Source organism: Callorhinchus milii, unplaced genomic scaffold (genome assembly GCF_018977255.1).
Source record: "Callorhinchus milii isolate IMCB2004 unplaced genomic scaffold, IMCB_Cmil_1.0 Scaffold18, whole genome shotgun sequence".
Lineage (NCBI taxonomy): Eukaryota > Metazoa > Chordata > Chondrichthyes > Chimaeriformes > Callorhinchidae > Callorhinchus > Callorhinchus milii.
The window spans coordinates 11581146-11595456 of NW_024704759.1; the positions used below are offsets into that span (position 1 = coordinate 11581146).

Here is a 14311-nt window from a genome sequence, read left to right on the forward strand (position 1 = left end):
GACCTTCGGTTGGATATAAAGTGTGATTATCTGACCTTTGTAAATTGGGACCCATTCTGGGATAGCGAGCTGGCACCAAGTAAATACAGCAGACTGAAAACTTAATCACATAAATAAAACTTTCTGGAGGCAAATTGGACAATGAATTATGGTGTTAATTGGGCAGCCTCATTGTGCAATAACCCACAATTCTTTTCTACTCTGAGAGCACACCGCTACACTGAAAGCACAAACTTCAGGGACAAATAATGTTGATTCTCTCACTACTTTATTTGCAGAGTTCAAATATTGTGCTCGCGATGTTTAAGAGGTTTATTCTGAAAGGGATTCAGTAAATGCAAAGTTGGAGTTTGGCAAATAAAATTTGGCATTAAAACCTAAAATTGCTGAGGCTAACAATGAAAGGATGAATAGACCTTTCATAAGGTGCATAATTTACCAAGTTGCTGATAAACTGTCTGCAATGATGTGGCCTCGATGACCCTCCCCACAAGTTCATAAGGTAAGTTCCCCTTCAGCATATTCCATCTCATTCTTCCCCAATATATACTTTGTTTTCCTATTTCATCAAACTGTTTATTAAATGGCACAAGCTCCCAGTCTCTACCATCATTCCTGGTAACCCATTCCAGCTCCTGATTACCCTCTCTTTTAAAAAAAAAAAATTTCTGGTGTCTGTACTAAAGCTGACCTCTGCAACCCTGAACTTGAGCCCTCTTCAGCTGCCTTGGTGTAAATATTGCTCTCGGTTTACTGTCTCCCTTTAAGCATCTTGTATATCTCTAGTACGTCCACCCTGTAAAAACCTCCTCTTCGAGGCCTTATTTTATTGAGTCATTCCTTATCGCTCGTCCCACTAACACTGGGAGTCAACTCTCCTCTTGCATTAGGGACTGGGAAACCAACCTTGTTACATTGACAAGAACTCTTGGCTTTAAACATTCATAACTTCAAATGAGACACGGTTGTATCAAAATGTTGGTCAAATCAGTTACAATTTATAACTATAACCCTGATTTCTATTATTTTCTCTAGAATTAGTAATATGACTGTTTCTGTCTCTATTAATACATCACTGTCTAGCCCCAACTAGAATGTGATACTGTTTGTGATGTTTTGCTAAAGGTTCCCTCGTTAGTAGCAAAACATAATAAAACATCCCTTAACACGTTTCCCAAAAGAGCCAAATGAAAACACTGAAAACGTAGATGAGGGTTAATTTTCATTTGGGGGAAAAATTAAGCTTTATGTGACTTAGTAATATCTGTTTAAAAGTTCAGTACTGTAGGGAGTTAATCATAAAATGGAAGTGGCCATTTAGTCTATCGCCAAATCAGTTGTGATAAATCTCGTGCGTTTTGACTTCACTGATGACTTGACAGTGATTGTGAAAGATCAGATCACCTCTGCCACCATTTGTGCGATTTACCTAAATTGACATTAAAAAAAAATCGCAAATATTTTCTGAGACAGTGTAGGATAATATTTGATGTAGAAACTGCAGAATACTTGGTTTGTCTGCCACCATCTCAAACTGCTGGCAGGTTGGGAGAGTCAGCACTTACCAAATATATGTAAACCAGAAACTCTGCCTTCAAAAACGGAAACATTCGGTTGTACAGCCTTGTGTAACATCTGAGATGCCACCACCTACTTTAAAGTAGTCACACTTTGTTTAGGTCAAAAAGATACTCCTGACACCAAGGCATCCTTTTTTGCCAAATAAAGAAACATTAATAACAGTAGTACAACTGTGACCTCCCTGTTCTAAAGGACTCATCACATGCTTGACCCGCTTGAACATTTTCCCCAAACTCAAGCTGCACAGGTGACTCATCCCTCGGTGAAAGTGTGTTGTTAAACTCCGCTAGAAACTCCTCCTCGAATGCCAACAGCGTCTCAGTCCAGGCTGCAGTGTCAAGTTTGCCTATCGTGCCCCCGTACTCCTCGGGAAGTATGCAGGGTGGTACATTCTTGTGAAGGGAGCTCAAATCAGAGCCGTGAAGGACAAACTAAAAGAAAGCAGAGGAACACAATACACTACTGGGATATCCGTGCACCTTAAAACAGTTACCATACCTTTATTGATTGGCAAAATATTTTGAATTATTTTGGAAAATATTTCAGGGGGAAAGATGCCAGGAATAATCCTCAGTGAAAAATGCTTTGGTTGCACACTTAGTAGAAATAATAATTATTCTTACACAACAGGAAGCAGGAATTCATTCTGTTATTTTACCTGGGATTAGCTTACGCTACCTACGCAGAGAACACGTAGATACTGTCAGCATGTCAGTGTTAGATACTGAGCACACACATCCAAGGGAATGTAAGAGGGAAATTGTTTTCGAGAAATAAATGGAGCATTCCCTAACCTTTGTTTGTTTAACATTTCGTACTGACTAACATGATCACTAAGTACAGAACAGTGTTAGTTGGAGGGGTCCAAAGAGGAAAATAACAGTCATTGGAAGAAACAAACCAAAGTGAAATAATAAGTATAAAAATACAAGTTATAAAGTATCTTAGCTTCCTAGGGATCAGAAACAAGCACTGTGTTTGACGTATAGGATTTATTGAATGGTGTATAAAAGTAATTGAAAATGCTCACCCTTTCTGACATCTTCTCCTTCAGAAATGGTTTTATGATGGCAAAAATGCCCTTGAAGATTATGGGTTCGTTTATTATGTTGACCGTTTTTATTCTCATTGGAAATCCATCCTGTGAAGAGAATATAATTATAAAATAACGCAAATACTTGTACAAAGTAGACATATTAACAAACATCAACAAACATTAATGTTCATGAACAACAACAAAATTACATTTATAGAGCGAGCGCCTTTCACATCGGGAGGACGTGCTAAAGCACTATTAAAACTCCAATATTAATCTATTATTAAGAGGTGATAGGAAATCGCCTTTGTTGTAAAATGTGCAAGTGTCTCAAGTCATTGAATCTTCTTGAACACAATCTGTTTTCTCTAAGAAATAAAGTTGTAAAGCATGTGGGTAATATAGACACGTACAGTAAATCAAATACCAAATACAAAAATAAATCGCAGCCCTGAAAACATCAAATTAATTTTGCATTTACCTGAAGAATTCCAATCAGCTTTTTGGCCATGAAGGGCCCAAGGTGCGTTGCCTGGGACAAGCTAACTCCATTGTAGTCTGCAAGGATCACAGTTCCATTGACTTGATTGTCCTCTGTCCGCACAAGTTTCTCTAACGTTACATAAATGGCACGAATGCCATCTGTGATGGGATAATCTGAAGGCTTCCAGATTCCTAGAGCATTACAAAGTAGACATTGAGTTAGGCAGTCGATTTTTATGGCTTGGGATTCGCAATTCAGCATTTGTGAATCAGAAATATTTGCAATTAACGTATCGAGCACAAATGCACAAGTGTTTCAAGTTGTTGAATCTTGTATATCATTTATATGAATAACACTTAGGAATATATCACAGGTGAATATCACTTATGAGTCCACAATATTAATATCTAGTGCCTAAATATAACAGCAGGAACAAAATACATTTGTATAGCGTCTTTCACGTCGGGTGGATGGCCCAAGGCGCTGGACAGTCAGGGATTCACTTAATTTCCAAACACTCTGGTTTTGTACTTTGGCAAATGTTCCTCAGTGTGCTGGGAGCTTACCTGGACGGATTACCAAGATGCGTCGGCCCAGTGAATCACGGTGAGGAAGAACAGTAAGAAACCCAGAGTCAAGAACATGTTTTATTGCAGACGGCCTCAAATTGTCAAAGACCTCAGGCCATGCCCTTTGGCTGCTATGGTAATTCACTAACAGCTTCAAAGCCCTGTCGTAGTCAAACTTGCGAGCTCGGAGGAAACGCAACAGGAAGCCATCATCCAAATTGGTTTTCAGGTTCGGCTGCTCCTTTAAGATCATATCCCTGAGGGCCTGCACATCTCTCAGTCTCCATTCCGGTTTCTCCTGCAGCTCTTTTTGCGCTTTTGCAATCAGCTCCAGGCTCAGTGTACACACATAGGTCTCTTTGTGGGGCGAGCACGGTTTTTGGAGCTTTTCTGTTGCCAAAGATCCAGTGTCACCACAGGAAGCGTTCTCTTCCCCCGTTAGTAGCTTGTTGTTTGGTTGTTCCATTGTAAAATGCTAGAGTGACAGAAAGGAGAGTCAATATCATTTGGTCCATTCATGAACTCTACCGACAAAACAACAACGTGCAACACTGCCCTCAGATCGCTTAACGGTGGCGGAGCCCGATGCTGAGCTGGACGGGAGGGCGGGACGGGGGGGGGGGGGGTGCGAGGTGACTGTAGGCACGGTCAAAGAGGAAGGTCTTCAAGCATGACCTGAAAATGGGGAGAGAGGGGGGAGCATGGTGAAGGAATTGAGGGAGAGAGTTCCGCAGCTTCGGGGCATAGCGGCTGAACAAATGAATAGTTCTCACCTCGTTCAGAATTCCATTGCACACCAATTTCAATTAACAGGCAGAGGTCGTCAGGCAAATGGATTCCATTGATTGGGTCTGGTTTGGTTAAGGTAATGTGGTGACCACAGGTCTCGATATTGCCTACGTTAAATCATGCCACTATGTTAAAGAGTAACGTGCCTAAGAGTTTGAGTCAACATGTAACAATTCATGTTACCGCATGCAGTTACCACATTGAGTCACAGTGACCTACGAAAGCCCATATAAGGCAGAGGACGGGTTATTTATTTTAACATTGCCACTGACATTTTACCACTAGGAGCTCAGGTAGAGATATTAACTTTGTACGGGAAGCAAATCAATTTAATGTCTAGGCCAGGGGCAAGTATCCTTCCGATTTTAAATTATTCTGTGCGGCTCTAAAAGTAAATCAATAGTTTGTACTGATGTTAGAATTCTTAAATCACGCAGCTGGTAACTGAACTTTTCGACAATCCTCTGATATTTATGTTTGGGAAATGCAAGAGAAATAAGTGCGGACGACAATAGAATTATTGTATTGTGTTAAAGCTCTCTGAGCTACCAGTCGAGTTCTCTTTTCTCTTTGTAAAAATTAATTGGAACAGAAATAACAGACGCTCACTGATATAACCGGCTGTAAAATTCCCGATGACCTTTCTTTCGTTCAGCTGGATGGCTTGTAAATTTTGATGCGATTACCAACATTGCCAATTCCTTATTCTCTGCGTAATTTATATTTCACCATAAACGACTGCAAGGGAGATCTTTGACAAAGGAACGTGTGCAATTCCACTGCAATACAGCATCGTTACTGCACAAAGACAGAACCTTCACTTTCTGATTCGTAACCTACCAAGACCCAGTAATTGAATGTCACTGTTTACAAGGCCAAATATTGTTAGAGAAACTATTCAAGCACGTCAGAAAGTGTCGTAGGAAAATCTCGGGTCTTTCCTCGCTGTTTACCTACAATGCTAATTGCAATCAATCGCACTATGTGAAACGTAAATCAAAAGTGTAAAAACAGGTCAGAAAATCCCAAGATACTACGTACAATTCACACACAAGTTTGCAGCTGTTGCTATTTCGCACGCCGCTGTGGAGATGTGATTTTTTTATGAAACAAAATTACTTTCACTGGTAGCTTGCCCAAAAACAAGAGAATGAAGTTTGAGATCAAGATCCATTGCCGTTATCTGGTTACACTATAAACACAGTCGGTGATATTGGCACCCAGTGCCCTCAAATGTTAATTTACAAATGCACCAGGTAACAAAATATATGCTCTCTCCCTCCCCCATAAAATAAATACGAACCTTTTCTTGATCAGTCATAATTATACCCAGATCTTTTTCCACCTTCGTGCTTGCTCACTCTTACTGACCGCAGCAGCATCTGACCTGCATCTTTACCCTTGTTCAGCGCTCCGGGATGTCTTTCCGACGTGAAAGGCGCTATGTCAAGCGTAATTTGTTGCTGCTGCAGTTCCCTAGCAAGCAGCGCAATACCAGGTACAATAACTCGCAACTGTATAGCGCCCTCACACAGGGCAGCAACTCAGAGCATTTAACAGTGGCGGGAACCTAACACGATTCTGGGCAGGAGGTGACCATACGCATGAAGTTCTTCGGTCGTGATCTAAAAGAAGGGGAGGAGGGGGCAAGGCAGAGGAGTTGGGGGAGACACTTCCAAAGCTTTGGGGCTTGGTGGCCGAAAGTGCGGCTGCCGATGGTGGAGTGGAGGGGCACGAGGTTTACCATCACACCGATCTGGGGGAGGTTTTGGATGTAGCAAGTTTGGCCGGCGGTAAACTATTACTTTCTTTTGCTTTAATTCCTAAGTGCTCTCTGACATGACACTGACGTTAAAACAAAAAGACCCATTGTTCCTGTAAAACATGTTAAGGCCAGGACACAATTTTCGGTGTCTGAAACACAGCAACACAAGTAATTCTGTTTTGTTATTAAATCCGTATTCACGTAATAAGTGTAGCAAATAAAAAAAAATCTCAGGCAGCCCGAACACGATTTGCAAGAATCAAGGTTGGGAAGGAACGACAAGATCAACAGGATTGAAGGGCCTTCCTTCTGCCTTCGAATCTCTCTTGTGATCCTGCGAATGCCTGGTGTCTCGTCGTGGGTTTACATTATGGTTGGAAGAGATGTCATTATTGGCAGTTTTGTGACTTTTTTGTCTGATCATTGCGAATCTAGCCATGTTTATTTGTTCTGGGGAGAAAGGTAGCATCTCTCTCTGTGTTAGTTCAGAAACTAACAGCACCTGCATTTTATTATGGGGGTAAGGGAGGATGGATATTTGGTTCTGTAAGCTGTCAAATAACCAGGCCCACCACAAGCACAGAGCAACCAAGTGATAATGCCAGCTTTGGGGAGAAAAAAAGTGACAATTGGGGACTGACTGGTCTTGTCTGGTGGTAAAAGTCTGATAGTTAAATACCAGCTATTTCCTTGATTGAATGAATCATATATTCAGGCCCCAGCCAGCAAACCAGGAAATGGATTGGGGTTCTTTAGATGCAGCAAATGAATCACTGGAGACCAGGAAAGCAGCAGTCAACAGAGCACAACAGCACAGCAGCCAAATACATTTGAATTCTATCACTTTTGCAGTGAGAGAGAGAGAGAGAGCAGGTAAATACATAAGGAGAGATTAGATGCCTGGCTAGATTCATTCATCTCCAACACAGACAAAGTCACCATGGTGTGTGTGTGTGTGTGTATATATATATGTGTGTGTGTGTTCCTTGCAGAATGAGGCTGCATTTTCCTTTTTTTTTAGGTGATGCAATGCAATTGCAATGCAATATAATGCAAATAAACGACCCTCCTTCCTGACAGTATTAAACTGTGACAAGCGCAGCACTAACCTGGCAGGTCCTCTGGTGTGTGCTCTGGAGAGGATTGCAACCTCACTCTAACCACCACAGCACTGATCTTGTGACACTGTCCTCTCCACCAGAGGGAGGAGGGAAGAGAGAGAGAGAGAGAGAGATACTGTGGCTTCCACTCCAGCGCCCTCGCCTGCTCACTCACAACGCAGCAATCTGCAACCTGGTAGCTCCATCAAGGTCACACCTAACCCAATAATACTACAAAGAATAATAATAATAATAATAATAATCCTTGCAAGTTTCATTTCACCCATAAGGTATGCAGTCAAGAAGACGCGATAAGGCGCTACGTCAAATGCAAGGCTTCTTATTGACTTGTGATGATACTATTTATCGGTTATGATGATGATTTGATGTGACGCCCTTATTGGGTCGTCGAGACGTCTCAAAGCGCTTGACAGGATGTTGTTTTTGTCTTTGAAAAGAGAGAACTTGCATTTTTTCTTAAACATCGAGAGCGCTTTATTGTGACGCTGAATCATCTGGAAGCAGCGTCGCAGAATTCTGTACACTTCATGAAGTGTCCAGGAGATGGAAACCTTTTACAAACACAGTTGTTGGCTGCCAAGCTGAGGGTACATAACAGGGAGGGAGGAATTAACAAGTAAAGCCTCAAGTCAAATTGCAGATTTACTGAAACATATCAACAAAAGGCAATTGAAAACATTTCACTTTTTCATTAAAAGCCAACCTAACACGAAAAAAAAAACTGGTTTAAATTTAGCTCTCCTCGAGTGTGCACACCGGTTTAGACTAAAATCTAATTTGCTTTTGAAAGTACTGGAGTGTAATTACAAACCCGGTAGGTCGTGACAATGAACATTTAAGCAAGGTCATATGGGATCTCTACACTGATAGGATCGTGCGAAAATGTCTCAGGGGAGGGATTGCATTAGAAATTAGACAAGTATTGCTGCACTAGCCAGGACGAGAGCTTACTGAGCTCTTCCGTATTAACATTCACAAAAGGTTTACGTTGGATTGTGGATCTGTAATAAGATTCATACAAATACCTACTCAATTTCTTGATTTCTGAATCCTCTGCTCTTGCCGCTTTCTCTCTCTCTCGATTCGGGCTCCTTCCTATCCCCTAGGTTTATTTAGCCTTGATGTTCAGCACGCCTCAATCTTTAGTACTCATCCTTCTCTTCTTAGCTACTCTGCCCGGTTCATTAGTATTTTCTTCCGAACTCTGTTCTGCAGGCTCTCTTTCAGCTCAGCATGTGTCTCGATCTCGTGCATTTGTTGGCTGTAGTCCAATTTCTTTCTAACCTCTCCCTCAGATGTTTGACATCACATTAATATTTTTACTGGTGTTTGAAGATTCTGAATTGGCCTCAGTCTATCATAACACAGTGGTTGTTTCCCTCCCCTCGTGTTGTTGATGCGGATTTTGCCATTCATCTCCGAATCAAACAATTGGGTCCAAAAGAAACAGAATAAGAAATCATAGTAAAGAACCGGGAGTACTAAATGGTATATCGAAGCCAAATATTGTATTATTTGACAAGCAGATTTGTTTAATTACATGAAGAATTTAATAATTTGCTGTATCTAGTTTTGTGTGGATGTCTAAAGCATTCAGTCCCAGACTGCGCTCTTAGCAAAATACAGAAGGATATTTTGATTATCTTCTTATATAAATGAACTGTAATTGTGGGAATAGATATGTGTGTGGATTATAGCAATGTATAGAACTGGCCTGAAGAGGGTGCTCAGAGAAAGGTCTGTCTCTTTTTTTTATTGATTTACCGGTGCCGTCTTTCTGATGAGACGTTAAACTGACATCTTTAAGCTAAATATCTGCCAATTCAGGGCGAAGCTGAAGATCCCATGGCACTGTTTGAAAAGAGAAGTGAATTTGTCCCAGTTTCCCGGCCAACAATCACCTGGATAAAATTGGTGATTCACTTCATGGCTGTTTGTGGGGCACTACTATGTGGGAATTCGCTATCGCATTCGCCTACCAAATGCATAGCTACTCCGCTTTACTGTAAATCCTGCGAAACGCTTTGAGATGTTCTCCCGACATGAAAGGTGCCAAATTCAACGAGGATTATTTACTATTATGAATAATAGGTTTATATAACCTATTATATAACCTAAATCCAGAAAAAGCTGAAATGTGACCCAGCTTGAGTTAAAGTATCACTTAACAATTGAAAACCAACTGAAGCTTTTTTTTAAAAAAAAAGAATTTCTACCAGCTACAATACAGAACTTTGCCAAGTCTACAGTAGTAAAGTAAAATATTAGCTTATCTTGTGCCCAGAGATGTGCCATCAATCTTCAACAGCAGCTTGCTCTGGGACCAAGTTTGTTTGTTGATGTGGAATAGCTTTGGAGTGTCAGGTTTGTGTTCTTCCATTGGGTGGACATGCAACTGGTATCTCAATGCACGTTACCTTTGGTTGGAAGATTAGGCTATTTTGGACAATAAATGACAGTGAGCAATACTTCTTTCAAGATGCCAGATCCAAGATCTGTGATTGCACAATTGAGCTGAGAATGTCTTATTATGTAAAACTCTGCAGTGTATCACAGGATTTCCTGCTGCTTTACAAGCTGAACGCAATTATTGTGCACATCTAGTACACGTTAGACAGAGACTAACTGTTCAATCATGTGTGTGTATTCCTCATGTGATGAGTTCTTTATGATGCTAAATCAAAGCATAATTCTTTGGAGCAGTTTCAGATTGAATCAAAATAGTGACTGATGGGAATGGAAACCCAGTAGGTAATAGAGTTTAATGAACCTGAAGAACCAGCAATAAAAATTGGAGCACTGTACTGAACCTTTACTCATTGAGTTCAAGTTTCAAAACACAACAGAATAACAGCAACAACTTGCATTTATATAGTGCCTCTCACGCAGAGTAGCGTTCCATAGTGCTGAACTTTATGTATGTTTTCATTGTGTCACAAACTCAGTGTTAACCCGGATTTTTTTAAAGACGTAGATATGAACGATTTGGATTTGAAATTGGTTTAATGAAGATAATTCCTTCTATAGGAAAGTCATTGTTTCATTTCAAAATAAATGTTGGTTTGAAGAGTCGAGCTCATCTGGTACAGAAAGTATCTACCTCAGCATGTCACGTCCCCCTTCAACTTATCAGAACTTTTTTATGGCTATTTTTGCATACGTGGAGTTTATAACCAGAACTGCAACCTCAACCCAACCCTTGTTTATTTGGTATAATAAATGGAAATGATAATATTCCTTGACAAACAATTCTGCCTTCCCAGCTATTCTGCTTCTGATCCATAGAATGCTTCAACTACTTTTTCACATGTTCACCACGGCATAAAATACTTGGGTCAAAATATCTGTTATGAACAAAGGTTTTATATCAGTCACTGTATTGAAGGTATTTTTGTTTCCCAGGTTCTGATCCACAGTTACCAAGTAGCACGAGGTTTGTGCAATGGGATAGCAGCTCCACATTAATACTGGATGATGATAACCTTTTTGCCCAAATGGCAAATGTAAATGTCAATAGATAGAAATACAGAGAGTTGGGTGTGTAACACACATGGTTTGCACCACTCACATAATAACAGACCCCAGAATTCTTAGTTATATTTGAATATAATATATTGTTAGATTAAAAGAACACATCAACATATATTATCTTTGTTAGGAAGAACAACAAAAATCTCTATGGAAAAACTTGAATTCTCTGCAAATTAAACATTCATTTTTATTTGGAATGACCTCTCTTTACGAGCCCTAGTTCACCTTCCACCATCCTGGCAGTCGCTTGAAATTTCCTGTCCCAGGCTATGTACCGTTTCCCGAGATATTATTTTCTAGCAGAAATCTATCCAATTTGCTCTTGAAAGAAACAAACACATTTCTACATTGAAACTGGCATTTAAAGTGGTTGGCGACTCCGTTTAAGATTTGATTGCTCTCATTGAAAGGATGGTGAGGGAAAAGTGTTCCGAGATAGTGAAATGTTGGAGCGAGCGGTTCACAGCAGGCAGGCACCTTTTATATTGCTTTTTACAGGCAATGCACAGTCCCCAACAACACAGGCTTAACTGGATAGCCATGGAAAAAAACCTAAAATACATCAGGCCGACTTATATGGAATTTATTACAATGGCTGTGCTGTGCAAGCATATAACCAGGGTCATTGCCTTTTTCTGAGAATACTGCAGATAAAGTGACAAAACAAGTTTATCTGTTAGGATGTTTCAAAACACAATTTGGATGGAAATTAAAATGATGGAATCTAAATTAAATTTTAGTAGCGATAACAAAAGGTCCTTGTCTCCCGACTTCAGATTATAGCCCAAATAGCAATTTTCGAAAGAGTTTGTCATTGATAGCAGTCAGGATCCCACTAGGTTTGCTGCCAATTGAATGCCTTTCGTGGACAGGATTTGATAAAAAATGTATCTTTCTTGAGTTTCTGGCATTGAGTTTCTAACTTGGTCACTCAATCCATGACTGTGTGTGGGACGCTGCTGTGCGCATTTGGCTGCCATGTTTCGCCCAGAAAGTATACGGTCATTACACTTTACAGTATATTCTGTCAAGCGCTTTGAGACGTCTCGAAGACGTGATTATAATAAATAATCCTTGCATTTGATACAGTGTGATAAGGCACTCTATCAAATCAAGGATTATTATTATTGTTAACTTGACTCACCCTCCATAGCAGTGATTCATGGTAGCACACAGCACCATAAACACTGTCAGCCTCGGATACCTCACCCACGTGAGTGTTTTTCTTGCCTTGTCTTTTGGTCACAACTGTACCATTTACTCTGTATGTCAATAAGACGTTGGAGACCATTTAATCACGACGTGAGTTTTAATATAAATAGAAATAAATGGATGTGGAGTGAATTACAACTGAGACACTGAATAACGAGCTGCTGTAGCATGTGATGATCAAGAAAAATGCCTCGTAAAATTTATTGAAGGTATTGTCCGATGAATAATTCTTTTGCAATCATAACGTGCACAGAATTTCTCTCCCAATATACTTTCGCATATAGATAGGTGCAGAGTAGAAAGTTCATGTCACAGATTATGGGTATCTGATTGTTTTAGTTATTATTTACATTTATTATCCAATAAATTGCGCAACATTGGTTTCTCATAAATAAGAAAGAAAAATAATAAAAAACAAAATCATAAAGCTTAAAAACTAATGAATTAACTGGATTGTGTTTGTTAGTGTAGAAAATACCAAAATTAGTCAGAAAAACAATGAAAAACATAGAAAAGGCCTTATTTATTATTATTATTTCTGTTTTACATAGGCTAAAGAAATGGCAACAACACATGAATAAGTACAGCAATGAGGCAGTATTCATCAGAGACTGACAGAGGCACTGTTTTTCATAAAACATTTGTAATGAATATCAGTAAAAGTCGACTTTACACACAGTGAAAAATGCAAGGAAGAAAACTATAAGTCATATGGTTGTACTCTTACAATAAACCATATTGTTAACTTATTTGTCATTAATCAGTACTGTGATTTATAAAAATAATTTCATAGTTTTATGAAAAATTACATCCATATTACAATAAATTAATTAGAGCTGACATCTTTATTTGTTATGTACAAGTAAATGCTACCTGGCATATCAGGCAGATGAAGAACTTTTATGAACATTCTCCCATTAGAGCTTCTGACAGTTTTGAGGACTAAAAGCACACCCAGATACTACAAGAGCTAAAACATTACAGTGTAAGAAGTGCAAAATCTGTAGTTACGAACCTGGCAATGTTTTCTTACAAATACTTTTGCTACAAATAGGCAGTGACCAAATCTATTCGTTTTCATTATACGCGTGATTACCATGAACACAGTTGTATCTTAATTCATTGGTGACTGAACTTTTGATTGCAAAATCTGTACAGTATTGAGAGTCTATCACCCCTGTTGATCGCTTACACTATTGATTTCTTTGTCATCTTTGGTTAGTTTAGATTCAATATTACAGAATCAGAAAACTTATTAGAGGTTTAAAACATTGTAAAAGTCTTGAGACAAACCAAGATGCACATTGTGTACTATTTATAAATATATATATTTATGGCACCTTTTGTCTGAATTACTCATGTTTTGCCATGAGTTAATCTGCGATTTGTTTTGTCAAATGGAATAGCAACAACTGAGAATATTTAGAGTTCATAGTAACGAGGAAGGAAAGGATTAAACAAGGTGTAAATGTTGGCAAAATTGTCATTAGCTCATTCCTGAATTTTCTGACGTGATATGCCCCCTCTTAAGAAATAGATTGGTCATTTGCATCACAGTTGTGTGGAACATTGTTGTGCTCAAATATTGACTGCCATGTTTCCTACATATACACAGTCACTGCGTTGTACAACTTTGTGAAACACTACGAGACATTCTCGGCATTATAGGCGCCGCTCCACCAAATGCGAGGATAAGAATATTATTTGCTATTCCGAAGAACAGTTTTTCCAACATTTCCTGCTTGAATTCTCATTCCAATGGTGGCCTCTCTTATTTTATTCCATGAAATAAAAAAAAAGAAATAGACTTGAGGTAGCTGCCCTTCAATTCAGCGGATTCTGGGCATGACGGGCACAATGTCAGTGCCACACAAATGGAATCAGCCGAGTGGGTACCCACAGGGACCTCGCACTGTGATTTGTTGGCAGGATGGCAGGCCTGGGTAGAGGTGTGGGCATGACAACATCTGCTCTGCTTCTCACTGTTTAAAAGTGCCGTGTGTTCATGGTGAAAGGGCTCAGGTTATCGTGTTACCAGGTTTGAAACGGAAGCCTGAATTAATGCAAAGGTGCGAGAATGACACCACCATAGTTTGCACTCCAGCAGAGAGATTAGTTCTGCTGAACACAACTTCTCAAAAACGCTTTTAACCTGCAGACGGAACAGGCTTTTCTAGGAACCTTAACCTGCCACCAAAACACAACCTTTAAATTACCCTCCCC

The 14311-nt window shown here is 39.6% G+C and overlaps 1 protein-coding gene across 4 annotated transcripts; it reads right to left on the reverse strand.

Annotated features, from left to right (window-relative positions):
• Positions 1-1233: 1233 nt before the first annotated feature.
• On the reverse strand, positions 1234-8725 carry ttpal (tocopherol (alpha) transfer protein-like). Of its 4 annotated transcripts, none has more exons than XM_007911552.2 (5): positions 8375-8725; positions 3668-4145; positions 3099-3292; positions 2612-2722; positions 1234-2012 (listed from the first exon to the last, which is right to left on the reverse strand). In XM_007911552.2, the coding sequence occupies exons 2-5, from the start codon at positions 4134-4136 to the stop codon at positions 1734-1736; spliced, it is 1053 nt and encodes a 350-aa protein (XP_007909743.1). In that variant the 5' UTR covers positions 4137-4145; positions 8375-8725; the 3' UTR covers positions 1234-1733. The 4 variants fall into 4 exon arrangements, with proteins under 4 accessions (XP_007909743.1, XP_007909735.1, XP_007909719.1 ...); XM_007911544.2 differs by having other exon boundaries at positions 8371-8725; XM_007911528.2 differs by lacking the exon at positions 8375-8725 and adding an exon at positions 7334-7417.
• Between the last annotated feature and the right edge of the window lie 5586 nt (positions 8726-14311).

Excerpts from the sequence above, each read along its gene's own strand:
- ttpal (XM_007911552.2), bottom strand. The coding sequence starts at position 4,136 with ATGGAACAACCAAACAACAAGCTACTAACGGGGGAAGAGAACGCTTCC. Across the intron at positions 3,293-3,667 it reads CATCTTGGTAATCCGTCCAG|GAATCTGGAAGCCTTCAGAT; the intron begins GTAAGCTCCCAG and ends GTAATGCTCTAG. Across the intron at positions 2,723-3,098 it reads AGCTGATTGGAATTCTTCAG|GATGGATTTCCAATGAGAAT; the intron begins GTAAATGCAAAA and ends TTCTCTTCACAG.